General features: G+C 42.7%; 1 protein-coding gene across 2 annotated transcripts in view; it reads left to right on the top strand.

Annotated features, from left to right (window-relative positions):
• The window catches only part of NKAIN4 (sodium/potassium transporting ATPase interacting 4), a 136,312-nt gene that overhangs the window by 78,519 nt on the left and 34,507 nt on the right, over window positions 1-23,286 (top strand). For both annotated transcript variants that reach the window (XM_086932824.1, XM_086932823.1), the window contains exons 2-3: window positions 21,329-21,466; window positions 22,755-22,835. In XM_086932824.1, coding sequence (XP_086788950.1) covers window positions 21,329-21,466; window positions 22,755-22,835 — 219 coding nt within the window. The remainder of the gene's footprint in view (window positions 1-21,328; window positions 21,467-22,754; window positions 22,836-23,286) is intronic.

The raw sequence follows: 23,286 nt of genomic DNA, 5'->3' as shown, positions 1-23,286 counted from the left end.
GTGGGGACAAAGCCCACACAATCTGTGGATGTCTGTGCCCTGTGCTATCTTGATCCGTTTCATATTTATATGACATATCGTGTTGCTCTTCCCCAATAAACATACCCAAGGGGGCTGCCTATGCTTTTTTGTTTTGCTCGATAAGCCAGGGATGTAGCTACCTACCAGTGCTTAATTTGAGCCGGTGGTTTCCAGTGTTCGGCGCACACTTTATTGTAAACACCTCATGCCCAAGCCTTCCTCATAGTGTTGGGTTCCTGGAATAGTGTGAATTGTCACACTTATAGGAGTGTGATGGTTTGTAGTTGTGTTGATGTGGTCATTAGCAGCAATGACGGCACAATGGATGGTTGCAGTGGTCGTCGGACGAGGACCCTGGCACTTAATTTTTTACAAATTAAGCACTGGCCATGGCTGCACCAGCAGGTGCAGTGGAACTGGGGGGATGCTCGACCTTTGAGGGGCCCAATAAACTGGGACAATACTACATTTTACAACCCCAACCGTAGCCTTAGAACCCATTTTCTTTGCTCGCACCAGGGCCCATTCCGCCATTGGCTACTACGGCTATTACTAGACAGATATTTGTTGACTGTCTCTCTTGCACTGTTCTAGGTTTTAATTAGGAGGTGTTGTTTGGCCGCAGAATAAAATTTATATGAGGAGGACACGCCATCCTATTTTAAATTCACTATATTGTTTGTGTTGCACTAGAATTCACTTAACCATTAAAGATCAGCCATCATATGGCGGCTCATTTGTGTTGGTGGACCAAATCCTAAACCAGCAACGAATGGTGTGGCTCTTTAGGTCCCAATGATCAGGGGACTAGCCTTACTCACACCTGGGTAGGGCCAGATGATAGGACTGATCATCAAGTCAATTTGATGGTAACCCATTGCTAAATGGTATGGATTTTGTAAACCAATTTCTAAATGACCTATAAAGTGTCTGTGTTTCCTATAAACATACAGCCTGATTCATCAAAGACCCGTTTTGCGAGTCTATAATAGCGATTCATAAGGAATCGCTATTACAGACTCGCAAAACGGGATTCATGTAGGAATCGCAAAAAGAATTGCGATTCCTACACATTCCTTATTTGCGATTAGCAAATGGCTAATCGCAAATAAGGAATAACTCCCCATTCATTCCTATGGGCCAAAAGGCCCATAGGAATGAATGGGGAGTATTCCTTATTTACGATTAGCAATTAGCTAATCGTAAATAAGATAGCGATTTAAAGGGTGCCAGGGGTGTCCAAAGGACACCCTGTAACACCCCTTAAATGCAAATTGAAACAGGTGTTGCGCACACACATGTCCAAAGGACATGTGTGTGTGCAACATGCAACTTAGAAAAATGCTTTTAAAAGCATTTTCTAAGTTTTCGCTATTTACCACGAGGTTTGACCTCGCGGTAAATAGCGGGCTGAAATTGCGAATTCGCAATTTTTAAATGGATGATGAATTGCATTTAAGGAATCTCAAATAGAGATTCCTTAAAAGTAATTCCTCGCAAAATAGCGAAATCGCTATTACCGATTTTTGCATTTGGGATGATGATTCCCAAATGCAAAAATAGCGCTCGCAAAGGGCCAGATTCTCAGAATCTGGCCCTTTGCGAGCCGATTTCGGCTTGATGAATCAGGCTGATAGTGTTCACCCTTGATAGGCTGTCTTTATGTGATTTAGACACTCCGAGATCTTGGTATTTCGGATTGGCAGCCCAGCTACATAATTTGGCTGTTAGACCCCCTGTGTTCTTGTGTTGTATACTACGGCTAGCTGACCACACCCCTCTGTTGTTCCTTGAGGAGGGTGGTGCTCCCAAGCAGTACCCCTTCCCCTGCAGGAAGATGGTCCATCCCACTATAGGGCTATGTAATAACTAATGGTTGTAGGCAACTGATTATATAGTATAGAGGCACAAACTTTTTACCTTCATCGCTGGGAGAGAGTCTACTAAGAATGTGATGTGTAGTGGGGCTGTGAATGCATAGGCACACTATGGACAAGTTCTGTGTGAATTTGGGTAATCTGGGAGGACACCGCGTCAGCAGCACAAGTTATACGCCCCCCCCAATGTTATCTTATTGGACATGACAATCTTGACATTACTTCCTGTTACAGAGTCCAGTAGCCCTAAGGTAGTCATTAAGTTAACCATGCAGAGAGCCTGGGCCAACAAGGAAAACAACAGCACCCATGAGAAAAAAAACTGGCCCACTGCATCAGGATCTAACAGAAGGGCTCGCAATGCGTAGCATTCCCTTCTGGAATACTCAGTATTTTCTAGGTAATTGTGCTTTGTTTCATCTCAGTACCTGAGCCATGTTAGCACCTCCTAACATCTAGAAAATGCCCAGCTATGTATTTTGCATAAACTGAATTTTCTCTCGGACTATGTCAAATAAGTATTTGTCTTGCCAAAGAATTAGGCAGCCCTATAGGATAATGTGTTCTTTGCATTGCCGCATAATTCCAGTGGTCTTGTTTATTAAATCAGGAGGGCAGGACGTTATTGTTTTTGCCTGATAATTTACTTAGAATGTGCTACATATATGTGTGACTCTGATGGCCAACCTGTGTCCTGTCTCTTTCAGTTGCTTTGTTTCCCCCAAGCCAGCCCACACAAGCACCTTCATTCCTTTTCCTTCCCCGACTTTCCTTTCTTTACCTTACTTTCTCTTTCCTCATATAATGCAAATCATTCGATCGTGGTCTTTTCCTGCATTGGACCTTAATTTCCTCTGGTTCCGTAAACTTAAAGGCCTGATAGCACACTTAAGGTTTCTGAATCTGTAAAAAGTTATTCCCTGATGTGCAGGTATTCAAGATAAACACAGTTGTAAACATGTGCTGGAAGATTGCATTTATTTTCTTAAATTGAATATTCGACCTTATTCTACCTGATTTTAGGACAATCTCTAGATGGATTACATTTCAATTGTTTCTCATTCATATATGGCTGCAATGAGCACAGTTCTGGTACAATAAACTTCACAGTCTCACAAATTCCTTCTTCTAAGGTTACACCGGCGCCTGTTCGACGGTGCCTACGTCTGCATTTTCGAATTCGCTTCTAAACCTGTGCAGTGACATTTAAAGATCTCGCTGCACAGATTTGACTACTTCTTCCCATTTAGGGAACCCCTGAAGCTCAGAATAACTGAGAAGACAACAGTATGTGGCTGAAATGAGCAGTGGGTTTTTGCTTAATTTAGGGACTGTGACTCTGATTGCAAAAGCTGATTTTCTGCCAAGCAGGCACATGAAGTGCATTTCTCAGCTGAGGAGGCAATGTCACCTGCTCCCGCCCCGCGGTGGCTGCGCAGCGGTGCGCGTGCCGCGCAGCCACTAAGGCGTTGCTGATGAGAGCACTATCTCCTGACTGAGAATTGATCTCCTCAGGATGGCGCTGACACTTCTGTGCCATGCATGATGCAGGGCTTGGACTGTGGTTGGGGGAGGGGTGTCCCATTGTCCTATGTGCGCACTGCTCAAAGCCATCCCTTGAAATGGATCGCGTGTCGTGTAGAACGTTGTCTGTCTATAAGCACGTTATCCAATGAGGAGTATGTGTCTAAAAATAAAAAAGCATGTTGCTTCCTCAGATCTCCCCTTTTCTCACTATTTTTAATACTTTTAGGTAGCCTTTTGAGGTACCTATGGGAGGACTTTCCGTTGGATCGCATGGACATAAAATCACCGTCATGCTAGGGAACGAGCAGTAAACCATTGCGGCATTTGACGCCCCCATTGACATCACAGGATTGATCCCTTGTCTCATCTTTACCTCTCAACAACCTCCCTCTTGTTGCCTGGTAACTACGAGAAAAGAAAAGCAGTGGGCAAGCAGTGTATACTTCTGAAACAAAATATGCTACAGAACCCTGGTTACCTTCACTTCTTGATGTTTCGTTCTTGAGCCCCGCGGCCAGGAGTAACAAGAGCCGTACAAGAGTACCAAAGCGTAAACAAAGGACAAAGATGCTGTTATTGGCTGGTCCTAACCAGGGCTGGACTGGAAATTGTACCACTATGGTAGTTTAACGATGGGCTGTGGGCCAACGCTGAATGGGCTACCATGACCTAACTATGAAACACAGAAAAGTTAATAGGAGGAATCCTTGCAATAAGTCTAACCACTGGCAATTGTTCGGATCAGCATTCCAAACCATCATTATTTATCACCATGCCACCAGAGTTGGACCCAACCATATGCAAATCTGTTCCTTTAGGAATAGTCAAGCCCAAGCTGCCAGGCCAGGTCATCCCAAACCTAATCACTAGCAACCCAGTACTTTTTTACCCTGATTAAGGCTCTTCAGTTGGGTATATGTAGTCTTCTTTCAGAACACTCTTTCCTTATTCAAGTAGATCTGTTCCTCCCAAAACAATATCAAAGTCTCACTTAATCAAAGTTAACTCTCTTTTAACCACAGCTGGCATTTCCTTACCAGGCCTGGCCCTCACAATGTCACCATTTCTCCTCTCACAACCTTACCATGCTCTTTCACAATGTTTACACAGACCATACTCAGCAGACTCTCTGCTAATGCCTTGTTCCTTCCCAATAACAAATAGTCTCATATCAATCATGCCTAGTTCTCTGCTAGCCACACCTAGTACTCTACCACCCTCGAATAGTTCTCTTCCCAACCACACCTGCCTCTCGTCCATCCCTACCCAGTCTCTCCTAACAACACAAGGGTCTCTACCAACAATAGTTAGTCCTCCCCTAGTCACACCTGTCCCTCTGCAAGGATTTCTAGTCCACTCTATAGCACGGTTAACCAGTTAACCCGGTCCCACATAAACTAAAGGTGTGATATATCAAACCATAATATTTTTCACACTCAAATAGAGCTCTGGCATCCATTTACGTTTACTTGCCTTGGCCTTTTGAAACTAGACCAGGTGTCTCCCAACCATTGGCAACCCTTCTCATCCCACTCATCCTATCTTTCAACTATATCTACCCTGTTCCACCTTCTCCTGACCCACTCAGTCATAAATGGCCAATTTCCAACCACACCAACCCATCAGCAATCTGCAATTGTTACTCAACCAGTGGTAAGTAGTGGGATAAGAGACCCAGCTTTGATTTGTATGTAATTGCAGGCTAGTCTATTAAACATTCTTTCTACTTAGTGCTTTTATCGAAGTAAAGGTATTACAACCTAAAATGTACAACATTCTGACAAAATACCTACTGCCATACAACCCCATACCAATCCCAAATTCTTGTGTTTCGAAAACCTAAGGTGCATATAAGGTTGAGCTCATACAAGAATCAAATTCCACCTGCTCATCCTAGGGACCTCTTTGTCAACCTATATATCTTAATATTTCAGAACTACCTCCCACTGTGTAACCAGTTCCTCCGGATGCTACCATATGGTCACTTTTGTTCACCTACTTCCTCTGGGGGTAAGCAACAAAAATCTGATTGGTTGGGGTCCTGTGGCGCTCTACCATAGCAGCCTCATTCCGTTGTTAGATCCCTCGAATATTTGAGAACCATTCATATGTATTTTTTGCCCTTGAATATGTCGGCACTCTCCTTGAAGGCATTTTATTTATTTGTACTAAATTGGTGGGAAGCCTACCAGCATTGTAGTACCCATGTTTCCTGCTGTAGTATTGAATATATTTCTATTTAATTCATGTGCCATCTTTCTTTGGGCACAGGCTGTATGGTGGGCATTTTCCATTGATACACAATGAACCAGATACACCCCAGGGGGCACAAACATGTTTCTGCTGCACTTACAATATGTCTGAAAACACGCAGTTCATTTGTTACCTTAGAAGTCAATGTTTTCTGGTCCTGGAGCACACCTTGGGGCATTATATTATTTCGTAAAACCCTCTTTAGATATGGCTATCATTATGGCTTGTGGCATCTTATCCAACCAGTTGAAATTTTTTCAAGTGGGTTGTTTTGCCCCAGTTATTGTTAACATGCTGCAGTCATGGGTGTTAATTTAATATTAAAAAATATATATAATTAGATATTCATAAATATACATATTTCTCAGTGGCGGTAGTTATAGTTAGGACCATGTTTGCATAGGTAATACATTTTTGGTTTGCTAATATCATTGGCTTCATTAGACGAATCTTCAAAAGATTTCCAAATAAAACGTTTTTTCCCCTCAGTTCCTAACTGGAAACTTTCGGGAGGGGACCCATCAAGCATGGGCTAAGAAAAATGGGGGTCCCAAATGCTTTTTTCACCTTCATTTTTCAATCGTAATTTTAGATAGCTGCAGCATAAACCAGAAAATGGATTACACCAAATTTGTCAGGAAGCTAGATCTCAATAGAGTGTTTATTGTGATTTGATGTAAATCCGTTCAGCAGTTTTGAGCAATTAATGTTAAAAAACTTTGTATATATCACGCCACAGAGGATCTGTGGGACAGGCAATTCTCATGGAGAGATCTGGTTGGCTGCCACCACATCAATCAGGATGTGGCAGCGGCCATCTTAGGATTCGAGACTCACTCCCAAGTCCCAAACAGTGAAAAAAATACATAATAGTGTAGAGCAGGGATACCCTAACCCCCTAGGCCTGGGGGCAAACATTTTTTTATTACATTTGCCACCAATTTGGATAGGATCCACGAATCTGCCACACATTATTTTTTTTAAAGCACAGGCTTCTGTGTTACTTTGGAACCTCCACCACCCCATGGGGAGGGCCAGGGCCCAGGAATTGACAAAAATATTTTCATTGAGGAGGGGGGGGCACGTGGACCTCCTCCCTTAGGGCTCGATGTAGGAGCCCTAATACCGGTCGGAAACGGCCGATTTCGGCCGTTTCCGACCGGTATTAGGGTTTTCTAATGTAGCAGCATGCTTTACAGAATCGGTATTTTACCGAATCTGTATTTACAGATTCGGTAAAATTACTGAATCGGTAAATACAAACTCGGTAAAAATACCGATTCTGTAAAAGCACATGTAGGTAGCACATCTTTGAGTGCCGCAGGCCTTTCAGATTCGGTATTTTACCACCCAATCCAATTGGGCGGTAAAATACCGAATCCAGGTGTGCATGCACATCTGTGCATGCACACCTGTGCAATGTGACACACAGACATGCCCTTAGGGCATGTCTGTGTGCCACATGGCACACAGTTCCGGTATTGGGGTGCCAGACGGTGTCAAAGTGACACCCCCTGCACCCTTGCAAAAATCGGAATTTACCGAATCGGTAAATACCGATTCGGTATTCACCATTGATTCCTATGGGCTTCAAGGCCCATAGGAATCAATGGGGGATACCGATTCTGTATTTACCGAATCGGTAAATACGGAATCTTACAGATTCGGTATTTACCGATTCTGAAATACCTACATGTGCCCCCTTCTATTTTACCACTTCTTAAATACCGAATCGGTAAAATTCGGTATTTTAGAAGTGGTAAAATAGAATTACCTACATCTAGCCCCTAGTCTTATTAGGCCCCAGGGACCCCATCCTCCTGGTTGAAATGCATAAATAAGGGGAGGAGACTGCATGTCATTTAAAAGGTGAGCAGGACTGCATGGCCTCTCTCTGAGCATTGAAAGGCCCTGGGGACCCCATCTCCCGGGGTCAAACTCAACTTTAAAGGTAGAGGGGCTGTGCACCCCCCCTCCCTGAGCCTAAAAAGGCCCCGGGACCCCTTCCCCTGGGGCTGGCTCAATTACTATGTCCTGGGGAGCATACCTGCAGGAGCACTGGCAGGGAAGGCATAGCTGCTCTCACTCGGTGGGAGCTTTAAAAATGCTCCCAGCGGGTGTGAGTAGACTTCTTTTCCCTGCCTCAGGGCAGGGAAAGAGAGGTTACTCCCACCTAACAGAAGCATGCAGAAATAGCTGCCATGTGCTCCCCCTCGCCTTTTAAAATATTGTTCGGTTCCCTGGGGCCACAATAGGCTAGAGGTGCGGGGGGCAAGTGCCCGCCCACCCCTTTAAGTTAAGTGCGGCCGCAGAAGATTCGGTCCCTGGGACCTATTAAGACTCTGGGAGGGGGCTGCATGCCCTCCCATTAATACATATGATTTGGCTATATTTGGGGTCCTGTGGCCACAAATACTCAGGGAGGGGGGTATTTGCCCCCTTCCCTTAGAGGCCCAGGGGGAGGGGGTACCAGGGGCCCTTCCTGGCACAGGGACAGGTGTCATGCACCATCACCTCCCCTTAACAAATATAGTTTGGTTTTGGGGATTGGGACCCCTTGACCCCGAAGTGGCTCAGGGAGGGGAGCCCCACAAAATAAGCGAAGTGTAACGTAGGATTGGCTCCCTTTACCTCCATATTCAAGGGGATAGAGTGGGAATATATATATATATATATATATATATATATATATATATATATATATATATATATATATATATATATATATATATATTGTGTCACCAAAACACCCTGAAGCATTAGAGGGGCACACAACCGTGCCTCAGACCATGCGGCCAGTCATTACCTCGCTGTAGCCTGCCTGGCCATTATCATTAGTATTCATCAAATGCCGACGCGTTTCGAGGCACATCATGCCTCTTCATCTTGGGCAGGAAGACAAACATCGATGGCTCACCTCTTCTATTTCCATTATTTATTTAATTCACATACCCTCAGTTGGTTTGGCTTCATATATTGCCCAGTGAAGCATTGTGGGAATCGTAGTTCCTAGGGGTGAGTATTAATTAATTCTTTGGTAAGTTTGATGTTTAAAATCCGTCACAGTTGCACAATTATTTTCCTTCTGGGCGTTTTGGTGACACAATATATATATATATATATATATATATATATATATATATATATATATATATATATATATATATATATATACTACTATTATAAAGGAAGAACTTTGAGGCTTTGAGGCTGGTAAACTCGGGAACCACAGCGCCAATCCACACACCCGATACATTGTTGTAATCCTCAAGGTGTGCAGATGGGCATAGGCTATATAAATAAAAAATAAATACGTTATTTAAAAAATATAAGTAAAATAAAAAGTAGATCCTTCAAAGTAGCGCCGGCCGCGACGTGCGTGCTTACATCAGGAGCTGCGTACACAAGCGCGAGGAGCGGCGGAGATCTGCGCTGGGAGGAGCGGCGGAGATCAGCGTGGGGAGGAGCAGTGACGAGGAGCGGCGGAGATCAGCGCGGGGAGGAGCAGTGACAAGCGGAGGCGCAGCGGACATGAGCGGGTGGGCAGGCGGTGAGGATCGGCGGGCAAGCAGTGAGGAGCGGCGGCGGGGAGGAGCGGTGAGCGGCAGATGAGGTAGGGCGCCAAGTAAGCAGTGAGGAAAGCAAACGTGAGGGAGGAGTGGCGGCGGAGAGGAGCGGTGAGCGAGCCACAGATACCAAACTGAAAAAGAAACGTGTGCAGGTTACAAAAGCGTACAAAGTGGAGCGGTCAGCTGAAAGCTAAAATGACAATTGGGAGAAGGTAGCAAACGGGGCATTACAGGAGGAAAAAGTGACGTGGGCAGTGCCGTGGGCAGGTACCAAACGGGGCATTACAGGAGGAAAAAGAAACGTGTGCAGGTTACAAAAGCGTACAAAGTGGAGCGGTCAGCTTAAAGCTAAAATGACAATCGGGAGAAGGTACCAAACGGGGCATTACAGGAGGAAAATGTGATGTGGGCAGCTTACAAAAGCGTACAAAGTAAACATAGAGGCATAATTCTGCACAACGTCAAGGCGGGCAGGGGCCCTGAGCCATGATTGCTCCCGGACAACGTCGGGACGGGCTGCTAGTATATATATATATATATATATATATATGATCAAGGGCTCTCAAGCCCGAAACGCGTCATCTGCCTTATGCTGTACTGGATGTAAAAGGTTAATAAATCATCTTGCCTATGGAAGTGGTCTGTTTCTCCTTCTTCGCCGTCGCGCTGTGGTGGAAGTAGCTGGAGTTCCTGTTCGATATATATATACATATAACATTAAGGTCACACAAGACCTATGCACCAAAAAACAGCGGTCCAATTACAAACGCTGGCAACGCAGGAAATGTTGCGCCCGGAACCTCAAGTGGCAACAATCCCACGAAACAAGGTCACTGGAAACGCTACCAAAAGAAAACAAAGAAAAAAAGTCCAAATCAGTAATCAACCTTTCGAATCTAAAACTAACAACTGCTGAAACAGACGTGTTAAATTTGGGACTGTCATATTATCCACCGTGTAATATGAATTATGCAGACACCCGTATGGACATCTATAGATTTACACGCAAGCTGAAACTCAAAAAGTTTTTTGAACAACATCCTAAGAAACATAGGGGCATATTATCAAGGGGGTTTATCTCCGCTTTGTTGGCTTTAAAAGCCAAAAAATCGGAGATAAAATTATCTCCCTATTACCAAGCTGTCGCTAACACCAGTTAGTGACAGCTAAAAGGAGATAGCGACCATCTTGGGCCCCGCTTTGCATGTCAGTGATATTTATCACTAATGACATGCAAAGTGGGCGTGCCAAGATGTTAGCGACTGGAAACAGTCCCTAACATCGCTATCTCCTATTACCAACTTTTGGAGATATTCGCGCTAAGCGCGAATATCTCCAAAAGCTAACACCTGCCCTGAGCAGTTCTTAGCCATGTTATCCAATGGGAGGTGGATAACATGGCTAAGAGCATTTGCTCGATAATGCATGAATATCGCAGACTTTTCAGCGATATTCATGCATTGCGGCCGTTTTTTATCGCATTTGCGATAAACCTTGCTAATAGCAAGGTTTATCTGCGATAAAAATCGCCGATGTGCGGCGATAATTTTTGTCTCTAAACAAGTTAGAGACAAAAATTATCGCTAGTTGTTGGTAATATGCCCCATATTTCCCCCAGAATGATAACAAGTCCTATCATGACCGAAAGCCAAAGTCAGGCCACTTTTGACAGCATTTGGGAATTACAAAACGAGGTAATGTCGGAAAATACAATGGAAACATCACTTATTTCAAACAGGCAAGAAATCACTCCCTTCAAGGCAAAATCCACCTTTCAGCCTGTTATGGTTCATGACAATTTAGACACCTTCCAGGAAATTGTGGTACAAGATATTAAAAAACTATATATCGCTACCAACAAAAAGAAGTTCCACATATCTAAACAAAACTGGTGCTACACACAATTAATCACGAAACTACAAAAGGATCACAACATCGTCATGAAACAGGCCGACAAAGGCGGCAACGTGGTCCTTTGGCCAAAGGATATGTATCTTAGGGAGGCAGAACTTCAGTTAAATGACATTGCATGTTACCGAAGGAGCAACATTCAGGTTGTAAAAACCATGTGGGTGGATCAGTATCACAAATTACAAGCCTGGAGAAGTGCTGGACTCCTTACACATGAGGAGTTCCGATATTTGAAAAAAGACCATCCAGTCATTCCCTCGTTTTATTTAATCCCAAAAATTCACAAGGACTCTGAAATACCACCTGGCCGACCCTCTAACAGCAGGAAGTGTCCCACAGGAATGGAAAAAGGCCCTAGTCAGACCGATTAGGAAGAACACCTCTTCCCCTTGGACCAACATGTCTAATCTTAGGCCGATCTCCCTGCTACCTTTTTTGGGGAAAATCATTGAGAAGCACACAAACAAACATCTATCCAACTACCTTGAACAATCGGGAAGCCTTGATCCCTCACAGTCAGGTTTCAGGCCAAAATACAGCACTGAAACGGTCCTGCTGTCGATAACGGATGATCTCCGCATGTACCAGGACAGTGGCTATTCCGTTGTCCTGGTGCTACTGGATTTATCGGCAGCGTTCGATACCATCTCACATAACATCTTGATCGAACGACTGACTGTGAGTGGAATCGGCGGCAAGGCACTGGACTGGATTAAGAGCTTTCTCTCCGACCGCACCCAATGTGTCACCATGGGTGAGTTCAGGTCGGAAGAGGTTAAGATCACCAAGGGGGTTCCTCAGGGATCCTGTTTGAGCCCTACTCTGTTTAATACCTATGTGGCCCCCTTGGCAAATATAACCAGAGCCTTTGGTTTCTGTCCGGTGTCCTATGCTGACGATACGCAGCTGCTTTTTCCCTTTAAACAACTAACATCGGAGGTTATACAATCTTTCTCCGAGGGGATGAAGGCAGTAGCTCAGTGGATGTCTTCCAACTTTCTTCAATGTAACGTTGGTAAGACCGAGGTGATGCTTTTCGGTGAAGCCAGGGTCCAGTGGTCCCCTGACTGGTGGCCACAGGACTTAGGCCAAGTCCCTGAACCCAAGCTAATAATCAAGAAACTGGGGGTACGGTTGGAACCGGAGTTGACTATGAAACAACATGGTAACAGCATTGTGGGATCTTGTTTTCACATGATAGGTCTCCTTCGTAGGATATTCCCTTTCCTCCCTGACTCCCACAGAAGAACTTTGGTTCAGGCTCTAGTAATCAGCCGTCTTGATTATTGCAATGGTCTCCTGGCAGGTGCAAATGAAGAGGTACTAGATTGTCTGCAAGTAGTGCAGAATACAGCAGCCAGGCTGGTTCTTAATGCCCCCCCTAGATCTCCATCCAAACCTCTGCTGAATAAACTTCACTGGTTGTCCATACGTCAACGAGTGAAGTTTAAGACCTGCTGTATTATACATAAAGGTCTACATGATCTAGGACCAGACTATCGGGCAAGAAAATTTGTACCATATGTTCCTACTCGCACCCTTAGGTCTAGCGAACAGCTGCTGCTGAGTGTACCCAACATCAGTAGAACTAGACTGGGTGGTAAGGCCTTGTCTGTGGTGCGTCCTAATTTGTGGAACGCGCTTCCACTCTTACTGAGACAATGCCCTAACCATCTCCTTTTTAGGAAACAACTGAAAACTTTCTTGTTTAGTCAACACTAGCTAAGCAAGTCTTTACTCTGGAACTAGGTAACTGTTTTTAGTGGGCCTTAGAATTTCAATGCTACCACCTCTATACTTTCACGCCGGCTGTCTCAAGCGCGGAGATACTCCTACGGGAGTCTATTCCTAGCGCTATACAAACCTGCAAATAAATAAATAAATAAATAAATTATTTCGGCAATCGACAGTTCCTTGGAACATGTTTCCAAGTATATTGATTTTTTTCTTCAAGGTTATGTTAAGACTCTTAATTCACATGTCAAAGACTCGTTTGATTTCCTCAGCAAAATTGAGCGTTTTGTTTGGGAGGAGGATATGATTTTAATGACTTTGGATGTCTCTTCCCTTTATACTTCAATAAAACACTGTGATGGACTCAAAGCTCTGGAACACTATCTAAACAAATGCCCTCCACATTCCGTGGCACATAACAAAATGCTTGTAGATATGACCAGAATGTGCCTCGAGCAAAACTTTTTTATCTTCAGTGGCGTGATTTACCACCAGGTCAGGGGTGTGGCGATGGGGGCCTGTTTCTCACCTAGCTACGTGTGTTTACACGTTGGGCTATGGGAGGAACAGGTCCTAGTCGGCCAACACCACAATATTATTTCTAATAACATTGCGTTATACTTACGTTACATTGATGATGTTTTTCTCATTTGGAGGGGGAGTGCCGATAGGGCCAGAGCTTTTGCGGATTTGATTAATGTAAATACCATTAACCTTAATTTCACTTCCAGCATGAGTTCCGTTTCTATTTGTTTTTTGGATGTTGAGGTATTTGTAGCAGGTAACACCTTAGGCACAAGACTATATAGGAAACCTAGTGCTGGTAACACCATACTACATTCAAACAGCCAGCACCCTGCCCATTTGATCCAAAGCATTCCCTTTGGGGAAATGCTCCGGATCAAAAGAATCTGCAGCACTGATGCTGAATGTGCAGCTGCACAGGAGGCTTGCAGATTACGTTTTCTTGACAGAGAATATTCCAATGCCAGTCTTATCAAAGCAATTCAGCGATCGAATTCAGTCAGCAGACAGGAGGCCTTGGTTCCAAAAGTAAGAAACATCCTTGTAGATAAGTCTTCGGGAGGAGAGGATAAAATAACTTCCCCACGAGTCATTCTAACATTTAATCGTCAACATGGGGCCCTTCGGAAAATACTGTACAAAAACTGGAATCTGGTTCAAAGTGATCCAGTAATTGGGCACAAAATAAATAACAAACCAGAACTTACTTTCCGTAAATCTCCCTCCATGGCCAAGGCTTTAGTAAGCAATACCTTGGAACCTAGAGCCTCCACCACTTGGATGGCACTTAAAAAGGGTTTCAAGACCTGTCCACAATGCAAAGCCTGCCGTTTCGGCAGCAACAGGACCTATTTTAAAAGCCCTTTTCGTGAACATCCTATTGCCATTACCAAGTGGCTTACCTGCAAAACTGAATACGTCATCTATGTGTTGGAGTGTCCGTGTGGATTACAGTACGTGGGCAGTACTAAACTGCCCCCCACAAACGGATACTCCAACACATACATGCAATTTCGGGTCACGATCAAAACTATCCGGGTGCCAGGCATTTTCAGGAGAGACATCAAGGCATACCTGACCAGCTCCAGTATTTTTTAATTGACTCTGTGGATGTTTCAAGAAGGGGAGGAGACTGAGAGGCCAAACTCCGTTTACTTGAGACTAGATATATACTGGAGCTAAACACAAAGAATCCCAACGGATTAAATGACAGGGAAAATCTTTATACCTGCATTTAGATATTCTCCTCGGTATGCCCTTGTGACCTGTCCGGATAGTTTAAGAATTTTACCACAGTATTGTGATTGTTAGATGAATCTTAACTTTTTGAGATAGTGGTGTCTCTTTCTGCATTTTTTTATAACTGATCAATTTTTTTTTTTAATTTCCTAATTTTTTTACTAAGAATTAGCTGTTTACACACTTGCACTTTATATTGCTAATGTAGCACAATCACTTGTTTTGCACTAGTTATGTCTCAGCAGGCATTGTGACAGGCCCACTTGGGCTCTATTTAGACCAATCTATATTGGCTTTCAGTATGACAATAAGGAATTAGCACTTTGCATTTGACTTTTTTTAACATCTTTTCCAACGTTGTATTCCAGTGCCTATATATATAGAACTGTTTGTTTACACAACCTGGTTACTTGAATGTATTCATACACTTTTTTGATACGTTTTTAACATAGACATAATTAATTGTCATGTATAAGTTTTTCTTGTATCAACTTTATTTTTCCATGACGTGTAAATATATTTCTCATTGGATGTAAGGATTTTTAAGATATTTATGTGTCTTAAATGATCTTTCAAGCAGTTCATTCACATTGCTTGGTAGTCAACCAAGGGTAAGGAAATTACGTTGTTAATTTGTGTAGTATTTTTTTCCTTGTCTCTGAACGAATTTGATGCACTGTCACTTTAAATGCCCTGCTCTATGACGAGCAGTTTGTCATGTGATCAAGCCTCTCCGAAGGCGAAACGCGTCATGGCGGCAGCGCTGGCTTCATTTGAATAAACTTTCTTGCACCAGCACTTTTTTGGGTCGACTCTTCGTCACTACGGGACTGGCAGGGTGTGTTTTCTGTCTGAAAGGTGACGAATTTCGTGAATATATATATATATATGTGTGTGTGTGTGTTTGTGTGTGTGTATAGTTATGTAGTATTCTGTAATGGGTGCACACTAAGCATGGGCGAATTTTGCGAATCTCGCGTTCGCGAATTTTGCGGATTTGCGAACTCGCAATCCGCAAAATCCGCAAATTCTCGCGAATTTGCGGATTTTTTTTTTGTGTGTTCGCGCGGGTTTCTGCCAGTTCGCGAGGGTTTTTGTACAATTTCGCAAACGCGAACTTACCTGTCGGGTCGCAAGTTTTGCGAACTTGTTGTTTCTACGTGTCCAGCCTGTTTGGGACACTCTTCTTCATCACTGCCACCCTCTGTCACCACTGTCACTCTCTGGTTCACCCATGCCACCCTCTGGCTCACCCATGCCACCCTCTGTTTCATCACAGCACCCTCTGGTTGTCCAGTGTACATTATTGTGGCAAAGCAAAGCACACCTTCCCTGCCTCAAGTGACCTGAATTAATTTGGGGCTGATTAATGTGTCACAGAATATTTTTTTAGCTGGCACCTGCTTCCTTAGTGCTTCCTGATTAGTGATCTTTTGCACTTGCTAAGTGCTTTCATTGTTGCAAAATTAGTTACAACACCTGCCCTGCCCCAACTGACAATAATGAATTAGGAGCTGATTAATGTGTCACTGGATTTGAACTTCCAGCCTGGCTCCTGCTTGTCTCCCTTAGCTGTAATTCAGGACCTTTGTGGCATATGTGTAACTATTCTGAGGGTCAGAGCAGGGTCACATAATAGCTGCAAGTAGGCAACTGAACTCTGGAGGGGCCCCTCAGGAAGCACTACAGGAAATGGCTACTAATGATGAGCTTGAACTTTTGAGCCTGGTAAGTAGTTTCAGTTTTGCTAAGATCGTATTTCTGCAATTTAGCGCTTATTCGCGGGCGCGAAGTTGAACTGGGAAGCCGCGAACTCACGCGAACAGTGCGAGCAAGCCATAAAATCCGCTGCTCGCGGATTTGCGGATTTTGCGGGAAATTCGCGAATCTCGCGGATTGCGAATTTACCGAAAATCTGCAAAATCCGCGAGCGGAACGGATTTTCCGCCCATACTTAGTGCACACTATTTATGATATCACTTTCTGTGATGTCAAGAGGTGAAGGGAAAAAAGATATGTGAAGTCATACCTGCTACTGTTATCCAATAATTCGGTGACCTAGTTGGCTGAAAGTCTGGTAAACAAGAAACAATAGGCTTAAAGTCATTTTAAAAGGAAACAAGTATTCGGGAATAAATTAACCGTTGGATAAGTACTTTCTTAGCTGTATTAACCTTCAACCACATTAATTACTATGAAATTGACATATGCCATGTATACTCTTAGATTATTTTTAATGGACATTGTATTTCAAAGATTCTTTATGGTTACTATCACTTTAAATTTCCTGTTCTTGGCTGCGAATGAATACAATGATTGACAAGCTTGTACAATTATTGAAAAGTAGATGAAATTAATGAATATGTGTATATACTAAAATATATGCAAATTATTTGGAAACAGAATGCCTCCTGAAGTCACATCTTTTTCTTAAGCAAGCACCTGACTGTCTCACACTTTAGAGAAATTTGACAGATTTATTTTTTCCCAAACCCAGGGATAAGATGTTGAAATGCGTTTTAATAGCTGTCAGTAGTTATTGGGAAATTTAATTGATCAAGCTGAATTTATGCCCCACTTACTTGCACCCCGCTTGCCCTCCATCTTTTTTCCTGCCCTCGGTCTTTATCGTCGGACATGACAGTGCAGCTATCACCAGACAATTATGTGATTATCACTAGAGAGGGGCTTTGGCTCCGCCTACATGTTGGAAGCCAGGAGCACATGTTTTGATTGGGCAGAAGTGTGCGCTTCCACAAAAAACTGTTTGCCCTCCAGGCAGCTATGATCACTTTGTTTATTTAACTAGCTGCCTATGCTTGAATCTACAGAGTCACACATATGTCAATGGAATGCCATCAAAGTGCCTTAGATAACTAAATAATAACCTACATGGATTTTTAGGTCTGGCTTGACAGTGCAACTTTTAACCTACACCAATATTATTCTGCAGTTTTTTGCTTCCACAGAAATACAGATCTATTCCTATGCAATTACTTGTAAAACTTAACAATACCATGATACATTCCTTTAAGGCCAGACCTATTGTCATTGCCAATGCTTGTTTCATTTTGTTTAGTCTTCTAGAAAAAATAAACTTGGAAAAATGTATGGGTTTTGTGCATTTGACAACTATTTTGAGCAACAGTATCTTCCTTGGTGAAGTTCTTATAGTATTCAATGTCACCGTGAGCCCACTCCCAACATAAAGTGTTCCTTAGGGAGACTGGACACATGAAATGCATTAGAACCACCTGAGAATAACGCACCCCTCATGCCACATGTAATTATAGCAATGGATATAGATGTGAATGAAAGTGACGTCATCCTGCTGATTATAAATGTCAATGCGCGACCAGATTTACTTTTGAGTTTTTTACGATATCAATAAAAAAAGGTTTTGTTTTTTTAAAGAAAGAAAGTGACGTCATCCTAGACGTCCAGTGCTCAAGATGGCTGCTCCCTACTCCCAGAACACAGCTTTCTAAAAGTGTTTCCTTACCAAATGCTGATCACCTGGGTCCCGCTTAAATATTGCAGGGGTTATATATATTAGAAACTAGGTGGAGAACACCAAAAAGACTCATTGAAAAAAAAAACTGCTAATCAATATTATTGTTGTCTATAATTAAACACTTCGTGGGAGAAGAGAATGCTTTGTAAATTTCATATTTTTAAAGGCTGGTAGGGCGTGGGCAGTTTTCGACATTTTTCAAGCTTTGTCATTTCAATAGTTCAAGTTTTTACAAGACATTATAATCTGATACTTTCAGTCCATTTGCTTCAATTCAGTGAGCCAAGCCTACAACTCCCAGAAGACATTGGGGTGCCAAACTATTTCCCAGGACTAAAAGCTTGTCCCCAGTGACAACAAAATGATGTGATACTTTTTTCATGCCAATCCCTCTAAATGGTTGGTAGAGCAGGAGCAGGAGACGCGCCATGCTTGGATTTAGTCTACTTTATTATGTTGTGTTGTGTTTGTGTTATTCTACGTTCTTTTACTTTGTGTTGTGTTACATTGTATTGTGCTGTGCTACGTTATCCTGCATTTTGCATCCAACTACAATCACTGTTTTTCTCACTGTTAAATCTATTTTGAAGCAACTGCAGGAGGACCCGTACGTTTGTTTAGCTAGAATGTGTAGCTGTTATATGGCCTAAGTGGGAAGAGTTAGGTGTGATTCCTGAGTCTAGTGTCATGCATAATTGTCACTGCCAGTATGTGTGTGTGTGTGTCATAGAGGTACGTGAAGCATCAAAGAGCGTGCTTCATGCAGCATTTGTTCTACATACCTGATCAGTGAATCATAGCAGGGTGGGTGTGCTAACAAATTATTTTCATCTGATGTCTTGGTGTGAAGCATCAACATAGCTTTGGGGGGATATAGCAGCAATCACAGTTTCACTCTGCATGTGACTATGTGCCACCTATACTCAATGGTGGTTGCCACTAAGTAGTACGGGTGGGGCATGGGCAGGGGGGATAGAAAAATAAATTTAAAGTTACTTACCTTGCTGCTGGCCTCCGCCTCGACTCCGTCCCCTTCTGTTCCTGCTGGAAGCACGAAGCACACACAGGCTCCCCTAAGTCAATCATGATTTTGCTGTCACCATGACAGCAGCGTCGTGATTGGTCAGAGTGCCGTGGTTCGGCACTCATATGGGGACTCTGAGCCTGTACACTTTCTCCAGCCAGGCTGTAATACAGCCGGTGGTGAACATGCAAAGCGCGCATGACTGTTTGGTTGGCCCAAGACGTCAACACAACAGCCAATCGCACTTAAGTGACCCAACCACTCCTCACCTGCTGGTTGTTACAACAGCACAGCCCGCCCCATAAACCTGCCTGACAACGGAAAAACAAAATGACAATAACATAGTGTTATCATTTTATTTTCCCTTTTTCCACTTTTTCCTTTTTCTATTTTTTCCACTGCGGCGGCTCTCCTCCGCCTGGTTGAAGGAGCTGCTGCAGCCCGTACTGCCTTTTCGAAGGCACCTTTTGACACCTGTGAACAAATCACCTTGGAAATTTCCCTAGTGGACTGCGTATCCTGTGTCACTACTTTCAATGCACATCAATTCGCCAAAAAGCTAGTTATTGTGAAAGGGAAATCACACCATCTTTATTGGTTTTATGATTTAGAAGTGGCATCATTTGACATTTACCTTGATTGTATCAGAGGAGTTGCTGTCATATGACGTTTGATCACAATGCTTTCCTGCAATATGATTTCCAATGACATTTTAACACTCCCCTAGGGTAGCTTTCTTTAATATAGGCAACATTTTTAAGATTACTAAAGAGATACTATGAGAGATCTGGTTTCTTCTGCAGGTGAAAATAGCCAAAATCCTTGTTACTCTATCAAAATAGTGTTTAAGAAATAAAATAAAAGGAACTTGTAACGGCGAGACAGACCTATCCATGACTGCATTAGAAATTGATGTAAAAGGACAGAACTCTAGTTAACATAAAACATAACATTGCTAATTAGTATTAACCAAACTTATCTGTAACTGATTTATCATAAGTAGGGCTCCCGGTTTTATGGTATTTCTTTTTTGGACATTTCTTTCTGTATTTATCCATATTTCTTTTTTGCTAATGTTATCTGTATTTATACATATTTATTTGAGGTTTTATTTATAAATAAAGTTGAAAACAGTATTTTTCCACATTTATGTAACCAATAAATGTGCATTTATGCTTGAACGCCAGATAGGTTCCAGTGATAGGAGCACCCACAGGTGATAAATCAATGCACTTATAAAAAAATGAACATTTTACCGTCAAGGTTGTGCATATCTACTGCTGTTTAAGCCTCTTTACTGAAATTCAAGTTTTTTTTATCCCCTTACCTGTCAGTAAGCACAGCTATTGGCCTGGCAGTCATGAATTGCAGCATTTAAAATCTAAAAAAAAAGCCAATTTCCGTTTTTATCCACATTTAAAAATAAATACAGAAAGGAAAAAAAATGTTTTTCTGTCTGTATTTGTCAGTAAAAATCAGCAAAAACGGAAAACAGGGAGCCGTAATCATAATGTAACACAGAACTGTCCAATCACTACACCCTCAGAAGTGTGGTCATGCACAGCATGCTAGTAAAATATAAAGTCATATCTTGCACATATCTTTGGATCGCTTGTTTGAAAATTCTGATGTGCTTAATTTGAATGCAAGCTAGGCAGTCACTGCCACCAAAAAAAAAAACGACAGTGCAGAAGAGCATCATTGTACCCATGTTGACTAAGACCTGATACATTTAATTTAAATGGATCACTTCCACGTTTGCTCTTCGTATTCAACTCCATACAAAATATCAAGTAGACTTTATCTGATGTTTTCTGGCAAAAGTGCCCCTCAACTCTCGAATAATAAGTTATTGCAAAACACAGCGCTCGCCTTGTGAGGTCCGCGACCCCTCCAGAGGTCAGCACCAGGTGCAGCCGCACCAGTCGCACTGCCCCTGATTGAGCTGTCTATTGCAGATACAAAAGCAGTACATTTGCTCCGGTCACTGACCCATTTATGTGCTGTGATGTTGTGATGCATGTTGGCTTCAGTAAGTCTCTATAGGGCTTCTCCAGTTGTCTCATCGCGCACGCTGGCCGTTTGTCGTATATGGTACATTGTTAGTGACTGTTTCCATCTCTCTCTTCCACAGCTCGCCGCCTTGGAGAGGCAGGTCTTTGACTTCTTGGGGTACCAATGGGCACCGATCCTTGCCAACTTCTTCCACATCATCATCGTCATTCTTGGCCTCTTCGGCACTATCCAGTACCGACCACGATACATAGTACTGGTAAGCTACATTCCATTCAATATGAGATCGGAGAAATACGCACCTGGGTAGGGAGCCCCAAAAAGGGTTAAACAAGTGTAATTGGAATTTTTGTCCTGCTGTATGATGCATCTCCCTCCTTTAGTTTTCTCTAAACTCCCTCTCCTAAAACCTCTTTTCCCAACACGTTTCCGCCCATCCTACACTGCCTACGCCTGGCCTTCTACATGCCAATATTCTGGCAGCTACTCTCTCACACTCCTCCCCCAGCTTCATGCAGACCGGGGAATAGTAGAGTGGTCTTTTTACTGGCTGAGGTCTTGGGATTAAAAAAGGAGGTGGGCGCCTGTGCTGAGCCATTGAAAGTCTTTCTAGAATATAATTCTTCCTATGGCTTAAAATAAAGCAAATTTGCTTCTGGTTTTAGGGAGCAAATCATGATACCCAGTTGTGTTCTCCATCTCATTTATTTATTCTGAAGTTCTTTCCCAGTTTGACAGGAAGCTACATATAGATGAAGGAGCCTGACAGGGTGTTCTATAGGTGATCATAACCTGCCAAGAGTAATCTTCTATATAGGCTGATCTATGATCCAGAAGACAATAGAAGCCAAGGCACACTCATCACTACCACCATATCAAGCATTAGATCCCTCATACAGATCATTCACTCACTGGATGTCACCTATTTACTTCTTCCACCATTTCAGATTGTAGGCGGTCTCTCCAGACATAAAACAAAGGTGACACATCGACTGCTTGTCACACAGTTCAAAGATGGGAGCCCCTTGCAGACTGGTGCCTCTGAAATTCTGCATGTGAGACACATATATCAGACATTGGGTCAGGTGTAGGTTATTTTCATGGTCAGATCAGTTTCTTTTACTGGTTTTGTATTGGCCATAGAGCGAAGCATAAAAACTAAACAAATAAAAGCAGAAAAAACTATGTTGGAGTGTGGGCCTTCTATGGCATTTCAGTAAGAAAACAAGATGACATTAATCTAAAATTTAAAAAAGGGAAGCCTTATTGGTCCTCAACAAAATTCTAAAAATATTCCTTTTTAGCCTAAGGTCTGTGCTACAGTGAAGAGTTAGATGTTCCACACATAGTCTTCCAAGCGACAATGAATGTTAGTGCAAATTATAAAACCAATTAAAAGTAACATGTTGTGGGTGGGAGGAGCATGCGACTGGCAGTAAGGTGTGGAAGGGAGTGATGAGGGTGGAGATGTTAAAGCAAGTACAAATAAGGAAATGTGATGTATTTTACTCTTCCTAGATGCCATTTCTCTCTTGTTTCCTTTACAGTACACCCTCTGGACAGCTGTATGGGTCACTTGGAATGTCTTTGTCATTTGCTTTTACTTGGAAGTTGGAGGACTCTCTAAGGTGAGCAGACTAAAGCAGGTGTCATGTCTCTAGTGATATGCAAGGGGCTGTTTAAAGACAATAAATGGGGGCATTGAGATATGGTGAACTAAGTATACTTTATGAGGACACCATGATACAGGGTTTATACTTCGAAGTGTTTTCTGCACGAGTTGACGTCACCCGGTGGTAAGTATAAAAACTGTTGCATGGGTAGATAGGATATCATAAGATATAATGAAACAAGTCCTGGTTGTTTTTACTATTTCATTGGGGTTTTCACTTAGTGGTGAAATGTGTCCACCATATCTTACATGTTTACATGTGAATGTTTTTTTATTTAGTCATTATGATATTGTTTTAGCCCTGAAGAAGTCGTGGGGTCTTTCCCTATCGATGAAACACGTGTTGGCTGGGCAATTCGGATTAAAGAATACAAAAATCATATGAAACACTCTCTTCATTGCTTGTA

Source organism: Lissotriton vulgaris, chromosome 7 (assembly GCF_964263255.1).
Source record: "Lissotriton vulgaris chromosome 7, aLisVul1.2, whole genome shotgun sequence".
In the NCBI taxonomy this organism is placed as follows: Eukaryota; Metazoa; Chordata; class Amphibia; order Caudata; family Salamandridae; genus Lissotriton; species Lissotriton vulgaris.
Note: the sequence above shows the minus strand (reverse complement) of the source record. Positions and strands in the feature narration are given on the sequence as shown.